This window comes from Malurus melanocephalus, unplaced genomic scaffold, assembly GCF_030028575.1.
Source record: "Malurus melanocephalus ecotype Western Australia unplaced genomic scaffold, MMel_1.1 scaffold_78, whole genome shotgun sequence".
Classification (NCBI taxonomy): domain Eukaryota; kingdom Metazoa; phylum Chordata; class Aves; order Passeriformes; family Maluridae; genus Malurus; species Malurus melanocephalus.
Genome location: NW_026623310.1, coordinates 1,858,343 through 1,866,894, shown reverse-complemented (window position 1 = coordinate 1,866,894; position 8,552 = coordinate 1,858,343). Strand labels below are relative to the sequence as shown.

General features: G+C 45.8%; 1 protein-coding gene across 7 annotated transcripts in view; it reads right to left on the bottom strand.

The window, feature by feature from the left end:
* Positions 1-2,145, bottom strand: part of LOC130574289 (phosphatidylinositol 3,4,5-trisphosphate 3-phosphatase TPTE2-like) — a 37,138-nt gene extending 34,993 nt beyond the window's left edge. For 3 of the 7 annotated variants that reach the window (XR_008965417.1, XR_008965418.1, XM_057367427.1), the window contains exons 1-2: positions 1,967-2,086; positions 1,438-1,511 (exon numbers count right to left, since the gene is read on the bottom strand). Coding sequence is in view for 5 of the 7 variants with exons in the window: in XM_057367427.1 (XP_057223410.1) it covers positions 1,438-1,487 (50 nt within the window). In the remaining 2 variants the exon portion in view is untranslated. The other 4 variants (XM_057367428.1, XM_057367426.1, XM_057367425.1 and 1 more) reach the window with 4 other exon arrangements.
* Between the last annotated feature and the right edge of the window lie 6,407 nt (positions 2,146-8,552).

Here is an 8,552-nt window from a genome sequence, read left to right as displayed (position 1 = left end):
TTTTTTTTTTTGAAGGCCACTTGACAATTTTAGAGAAGTGTAGCATAAAAATTCAAGAGGTTTTTTTTCGACCTTCTCCACAGAAATACTGTGATGTATAACTGCACAGCCCAGTATTTTCTGAGGCTCTGCATCTGGCATCACTGCTTCTTGGGCAGGAACAGCTATATACACAAATTCAATATTGACGTTTCTATGCTGTTCTGAGGCAGCCTACATGTTTGCAGTGTTAGTGCAATAATTCTGAGGATTCAAATATTCTTTGTCCTCCACAACACACTCATGCACCAGCATGGCTTCTGCAGTCTGGGCAAGTAGTTTGATGATGSTTCTTCTACACTTTCAGCAACCAGTACTGATGCTTCCCCACCTGTAGTCAATAYCAGGCTCAATAGAAGAATTAGTCTGATGCAATGATTTTAGAATTCAGGTCTAATTTCCCAGCTCCATTATTTCCAAACATTTTGTTCCTAAAGGTTAAGCAAAGGTGAAGCCATTCACATTTTTCTATTCACCCATTCTTACAGAATATTCACTTGGGTGTTCATACTTACTGAACAGCAGAAATATTTCACTTATCAAAGCCCATTACTGCTGCTGCAACAGCAATTTTGCTGCAGGTCACTTGTTACCCTTGCAGGCACAAGATGTGCACCAAATGCCACCTCCTCATCCTCTACTGTGATTAAAATATGCCACAAGAAGAATGAGAAACAGAAGTGTTTTGAGCTAGGAAGACAATTTTTAACACAAAGATAAAACAGAAGCCGAATCCAACTACATTGTTTCTATAGCGCTCCCACACAAAAATTCCATTCTAGATAATGCTTTCCTCAGAGGGAGTTTGTTTTGCTGCTCATTCTACATCTACTTGTTGTCCAAGACAGAACAAGCTCTCAGCCACAAGCTACTACAATTAGTCTTTGACTATTGGGGTGAAAGAGAATAAAAGGAGGACATGCTAGAAGAAATTCTTTCCTTCACACACACACTCCACAGAGCATAAGCCTTTCTGACTGCTCATAGCTAAAGGCAACTTCAGACTTGAGGCTTTTAAAGCAAGCAGAGGAAGAGCATCTTGCYCTACAAGAGACCTTGACACTTCTCTTTTAAGTCTCTTGACAGTCTGGATTCTAAAAGAGAGCACACTTTAACGCCATGAGCTTGTTATAACCAGAATCAAGACCCTGTACTCATTAATCACCTATTAACTACTTACACTGTTTTGATAGACTTCTTGTATCTCTCTCGAAGATATCCCTCCCCTTAGACAGCAGCATTGGTGGGAGAGGGGAGATAAACACTGTATGCTACATAAACTGCAAACACTCCATCATTATGCCCTTTGTTATACTGAAGTRCTAAGAACCTACAGATAGCGGACCACACATGGCATACTGAATCCCAAAGCACACTGGCACAGTTCACTTCACTCACCAGTATGCTTCTCCCGACTCTGTCCCTTGTTCATACCTTACAGCTGCCATTTTTCCTGTTGTGGCAATGCTGGCCTGAAGAGAGACACACCGAGTTAAAGGGAGACAGTACAAGAAACAGCGAATGCCAACAACCTATAGTAACCTCACACTCAGGGTCCCAGAAGACAGACTTCTGCTTCAATTGCAACTATTTCCCCCTCCAGCAGATAAAACTCAATCTTTAACTATAACATTGGTGAGAGTCAGGGCATGCAGCACTGTGGTGTTTTTTGACAACACCAAACATGCCACAAGATAACAGCATCTTTACCCCACATACGAAGAACTGCGCCCTGCTTCAGGCTCTGAAACACAGAAGAGCCGCAGCTGGCACCTCTGGGAGAGCGGTAGGCGCGGGCTGAACGCGGGGAGCAGGTCCAGGACTGCCGGCACACAGCGGCTTCCCGGACGGGAGGCCCGCACTTGGTCCCCGCTGGCGCAGCACCACTCCCATCACCCCCCACCCGGAGCCCTCTCCCCCACCTCACCTCGGCGCGGCCGCCGGGATCAAAGTCGAGCCTGGACACCCGCCCCCGGCGGACTCAGCGGAAAGTTGAGTTAAACTTCCTGAGGACTGTATCCCAGCCCTCCCTCCCGCCTCCCGGACGCGCCGCCAACCCCTCTCACCCGCCGAGCCGAGGCCGAGGCGCGGAGCACGGATACGCCGCAGCGCCCCCAGGCCGCGGATAAATGTCCCGGCGGTGCCGCACGGCTGCACCTGGGCCGGGCCGGGCCGCGCCAGGCGGAGCCACCCGCTGCCATGACAACAGCCCCGCCGCCGTCCCCACACCGCCCGCGCAGGCCGCGGCCGCGGGGGGCAGCGAAGTCCCCGTCCCCCTGCGGGGCGTTCGTGGACGACACCAAGTTGGGTCGGAGTGTCGATCTGCTGGAGGGTAGGAAGGCCCTGCGGAGGGTCGTGGACAGGATGGATYAATGGGACGAGATCAACAACRTGAGGTTCAACAASTCCAAGTCCCAGGTCCTGCACTTTGGCTACAACCCCCTGCAGTGTTACAGGCGGAAGGCAGAGTAGCTGGAAAGATGCCCGGCAGAAAAGGACCTGGGATGTTGGTTGACAGTCGCTGAACGTGAGCCAGAGTGTGCCCAGATGACCGAGAWGGGAAATGRCATCCTGGCCTGGATCAGCAACAGTGTGACCAGCAGGACCAGGGCAGGGAGTTCAGTGCTGGTGAAGCCACGCCTAGGGTATTGTGTCCAGTTCTGGGGCCCTCATTTTGGAAAGTACATTGATGTACTGAAGTGGGACTAGAAAAGGAMAACGGAGCTGGTGAAGGATCTGGAGTGCAAGTCGTAGGAGAAACAGCTGAAGGAGCTRGGAGTGTTTACCTGGAGAGGRGGAGGGTCACTCTTTACAACTACCTGACAGGAGGATGTAACCAGGTGGGGGTCAGCCTCTTCTCACARGTAAATAGTGACAGGACATGAAGACTTAATCTTAAACTCCACSAAGGGAGGTTTAAATTGGACATTAGGAGGAATTCCTTCACAGAAAAGTTGACAAGATACTGGAACAGATTACCCAGGGTGGAGGTGGAGTTACGACCCCTGGAGATGTTTAAGGAAACAGTGGGCGTGGCCCTTGGTGCCATGGTCTAATCGACATGGAGATATTTGGTCACGGGTTGGGCTTGATGATCACAGAGGTCTTTTCCAGCCTAATCGATTCTGTAATTCTCTGTGGGGCCACACTCCCCCGGCCCACCAGACCCCAGCCAGGCTGCCCAGCCAGGCCTGCCACCTGCTTCCGAGTCCTAGCCTCACGGTTTTTGCACACTTTGCTGCTGCTGTGGTTTGATGCCTCTCAGTGCCTTTCCCATGGCACGGCTGCATTGAGGGGGCTGCACTCGAGGCAGAGCCAGTGCAGGTGGGGCAGGGGCTGCAGGCCAGCCAGGCCCCTACAGCCTGTGGCAGCTCTTGCCATCATCAAGGGCAGAGCATGGCAGAGGGCACTTGGATTTTTCAGACGGCATCGAACACTTACGTTTTTGCAGAATCGGAGCCTTCAGAATGTGATGTATTACCCTGTGCTCTGCAGAGGCTTCACGCAGACCTCATTACTCGCTAACAGCCAAGTGACGAACACTCCTGAGCTTCCCACGGTACAACAGYGCTGCTGCAGCTGCTGAGGCTAGGGCTGCGCTAGAGAGGCTTTTTGCAGGACAGTCGGCACCAGAGGGAGCCCAAAGCGAGCTTTTAGCGGCCGCTCGCAGGGCGGCTGGGGCTTGGCAGGGAGAGATKCTGTAACTGATGGCAGGAGCCTTTCCGGATGCTCCCTGCCCAAAAGAAATTAAATCATCAAAGTGAATGCTGAGAATAAGGAACATGTCTCATCGGTACACTCTGAAAGTTTTCCTTTCAAATACGTGTATATATATATATATATATATACACATATACACATATACATATATATATATATATATATATATGTATATATAAACATAAATAGCTAGAGCAGACAGGGATAGCAAGTAACAGAAACATAGAATCATAGAATGTCCTGAGTTGAAAGGATCTACAAGGATCATTGAAGTCCAACTCCTGTCCCACTCCTGACACACCAAGAACCCTGAGARTGCTATYCAYATACTTCTTGAACTCTKTTAGGCTTGGTGCTGTGACCACTTCCCTGGGGATACTGTTCCARTGCCCAACCACCCTCTGGGTGAAGAACCATTGTCCAATATACAACCTAGACATCCTCAGACATAGCTTCTGGCGATTCCTTCAGGTCCCGTCATTGGGCACCACAGAGAAGATATCAGTGCCTGCCCCTCCACTTCCCCTCCTATGGAACCTCTATACAAGCCTTGTGGTATCCCGTCAGTTTCCTCTTCACCATGCTGAACAGATCAAGTGACCACAGCCACTCCTCAAATGGCTTCCYCTCAAGGGCCTTCACCATCTTTATCCTTTGGATGCTTTCCAATAGCTTGATGTCTTGTTTATACTGTGGCACTCAAAACTGCCCCAGAACTTGAGCTAAGGCTGCCCCAGTGCAGAGCAGAGCAGGACAATCCCCTCCCTTGCCCAGCAGTGATGCTGTGCCTGATGCCCCCCAGGAGGGTTGGCCCTCCTAGCTTCCAGGGCACTACTGACTAATGTTCAACTTGTCATTGACCAGGACCCATCCCATGTGTAGAATCTGACAACTCCTCTTTGTTAAACTTCATGAGGTCGGTGCTAAGTATGTTTGGTATATTYAGATAATTATGCATTTGAGAAGGAGCTAAAGAAGAATGGAAACTATGCTTGGTGATGAGAAGAAACATTCAATTAGATTTCTCTTAGTTCTAAAAAAATATACACATGCAGGTTGTTTAGAACAGGCTTGATCCTGTGGACAATGTGGGGATCCTCTGAGTTGCTCTCAGCAGGAGTTTACACTGTGGAGCATCTTCATGGAAAGTACCACATCAGAGAAGAGTGTATAAATACAAAAGTCCTGCCCTGGGCTCTGGGAGCACCAAGGTGTTAAGGCAGTTTGGGTATTGAAGTGGACTTCTCACAGAACAACCTGTAACAACCAGCCAAAGGAAGGGCTGGAGGTGGGAGGCTYCCAGTTTGGCATCCAGGCTGGATGCTGGGCCCAGCCAGCTAAAGGCTGCAGGTGCACTTTAAAAGGAAAAACAGCTCTTCCCAGTTTTCATCAAATAGATGCTGCAATGCCAGTGATACTAGTTGTCACTTACTGCTTCTTTCGATAATGCTCATCGTACAGTGTTGGTGACACTGTAGAATATTTGCCAGCTCTCATGTATCATCATGAGTTTCCTGGTGCTTGATCTAGTTTCTTAAAACCCTAACTTCTGGGATCAGATGACTAAAATAAAAACACCACACTTTTTACTAATCAAAATAAAATTTCTAGCTCTCAGCTGGTGGAGAAAAGCATAGGAGCAAGATTCAAGGTTCATAAAGCAAAAAGTAAAAATGAAGCATTAAAAGTATTCTGTTTTTAAAAGTTCAAGACTTGTAAATACTTTTCATTATATTTTGCTGGTTAAGCCATTATACTGATATATAATGACCCCTCAGAATCCAGTTCTGATCCTCTGACAATTTTKCATCAATGAAGAACAGCACAATTGTAAAAAAATTGCAAAAAAGATTGAAATATTCAGTAAATAATCCAGTTACRTACTGGCTAAAGAGCAGGATTAAGTATGCATTTCTCAGAGGGGTGATGACATACTTTACATTCCAAAAATAACAGAGATGGTGGTAAACAGAATCTCTTAACTTGACAGATTTTAAAATTGGTAGGTATTGCTCTTCTGTATCTGATTCTTTTAAGACAGACAAGAGAAATAATTACATTTTTATTAAGTCTTGAGACAGCAGAAATATGAAGATAGGTGGGTAAAAGATTAATTCTCTGCCAATATTAAAAATAGGGAGATCAGATGACCAGATGGTGATAAATTGTCAGCTTGGCTCTGCTGCCTGAGAAATGAGAGCAAGAATAGACAGAGTTTGGCAAATAAAATATTAAAGAAGGTTAATAGCATTAGCAGTAATAATAATAATAATAATAATAATAATAATAATAATAATAATAACAACAACAACAACAACAACAACAACAACATTTGATTAGGGAAAGTGTGTCAAGCTAAAATAAGATTGCAAGCTTTGCTTCTAAAATGAAAGTATTTTGTTGCTTCTGTAAGCAGCTGACTGGATAGAAAATAATTTTCATTAAAAAGGTAGAAGAATATAAACTCAATCTAGAGCACATTGATGTTAGAGCAGCACACTAGTCTTAAAATAACTAAAAAAAAAAAACCGTATCCTTAAGCAATTCTTTTCCTGAGAGATTCTGCAGGGATTGGGTGTTGCCTTACAGTGTTCAATGATGTGTTGTTTTGTTTTTAACCATGGGCCAGATAAAATCCTGAGAGATGAAGTTTGCAGCTGATACAGAGGCTGTAACCATGGTAGAATAGGAAGGAATGACTGTCTGGCACTGAGTAAATTGTAACTTACATCCACTGTCAGTCTCAGAACAAAAGACCACAGGAGGATGTTTTTCAGCCCTTGGTACCTGAAGGACCATGCAACACCTGTTAAAAACTAAAGAACTTACAGTCCCACTAACTCCCAGCAAGGCACCTACCATCTGCATGGCCTGTGTGTGCACATGTCAAAAAGCTGGCAGGCATTTCTGGACTAACTTCTCAGGTGTGAATCACAATCATCCTGACTGCACGGAGTAACACCATGCAGGTCAGACTTGGAGCATTAGTGACTCTGATGAAGTCAAGTAACACTGAAAAGTTCTGGAGAAACAGTAGGGATTAGCCAGTGACACATGATTGTGGCATGTAGCTCTGCGGCAAAAGAAGTAAGATCTTTGGAAAGATTTTGGGTTGGAAATATTGCCTGAGCTGTTTACATGACTCTTAATATGAGTGACTTAAGAATAGTCGGTCAGGGCTGGATCTGGAAAAAGTTCCAGGTGCCCCAGAAGAAGTGTAAGCAGGCTTACACCATCAAAATTTAGATCTGGAAAGATATTTGTTCAGCAGTTGCTTAACCTTTGAGACAATTACATTGATTTGGCACCTCTCTGTTGGGCTGCAGAGATCCCTCCAGAACCTGCAGTTCTGCTCCTGTCCTACCACATATCTCTGCTTCTTGTCCCTGCCTAGGACAGATCCGGCTCCCAAATCCAGGCAGAGTATTGCAGTCCCTGGAGCCCCCTCAACATACCCAGTGAGACCACCTTCACCACACTCTGTCATACACCACCCACATCTCTTCTCACTTCAGTGTACTTGTTCTACATTAAACTGCCCTGAATGAAGTTTCTCCAGGAGCAGAACTTGTTCCTACCCTTCTTCCCCATGCCAACCAAGTGCTCTACTCACTAGTGTGATATGCTTGTGCCATGTTCCTCAACCCTGCCTAGGAAAAGCTCCAAGCAGCCCCTCGCTCCATSACCCTGCTGGGTTTCCTGCACACACATCTGCAGCCAAAGTACACAACAGTGTTTTGGGTTCTTAGCCAAGAGCAAGCACACAGCTTCTGTGTTTRTACCTAGCCTTCAGCAGGGAAAAAAGCATTTGGGAGCAGAGGGCTCTTCCCCAACTCTTCCCCCACAGTCTTCTCAGACCAAAGCATCATGAGAGTAAAAGGTTGCAGGATGAGACTTTGCAGATTCAGACTCAGGGCAAGAAAAAAATAATTAACAATGCARGTAATTAAACAGTGGAAGAACATACTAAGGTTTGTGCTGGTTCTTCTGAACTAAATATTTTACAGCAAAATGTCTTTTTCTCAAAGGGACGTTCCAGTTCAAATGGTACCAAATTAAGCCAGGGGAGTTCTCTGACCTGAGGTAGGTGGAAGATCGTGCAATCCTCATACTCCCTCTGGTCTTGTGATTAATTCCATTTGATACAGCTACTCCTGATGTGAGATTGCTGGGACCTGTGCCTGCCCTCAGGAACTTACAAGCTAATTACATTTGTTGTGTCAACCCATTAAATACTCATTGGCTGCATGAAGATACAGTGGTTAAACTGAATTATGTATTTGCTCTTTGAACATTATCAAAACATTCAGATCTAGCATGTTTCATGGTCTGCCACCATTGCTTCTTCTTTGTACAGAGATTTCTGTGGTTAATCCTTGCGTACAAACCACAGACTTTCCATGCGCAAATACCGGTTTCGGTTATTTCATAGGTTGAAACTATGGTGGCTGATGTCATCCCAGTCTTTTAAATCTATCCTACTTTTGATGAAACCCTTTACTGTTAGATTAGAAAACAATAAATATTTGTTTCAGACCTCATATATTAACTTTGTTTTTAAAAACGTGGCAGCCCAGAGTCCTACAGAAGATGTATACTAGTTCAAACATCAAGGGCCTGCAGGCCCCTCGTAGGTCCCTCCACACCTGCAGAGCCTGCAATGGAGCCTGCTCTGCAATCTCTGCCAGTGAGCAGGGTGTTCATGGAAGGTGTGAGGTCTTAGGAAAGTACAAAATAATGCAAATGCATAGAGCACCTGGATTCACTACAAATAATCTGGTTTGCTTTGAGCT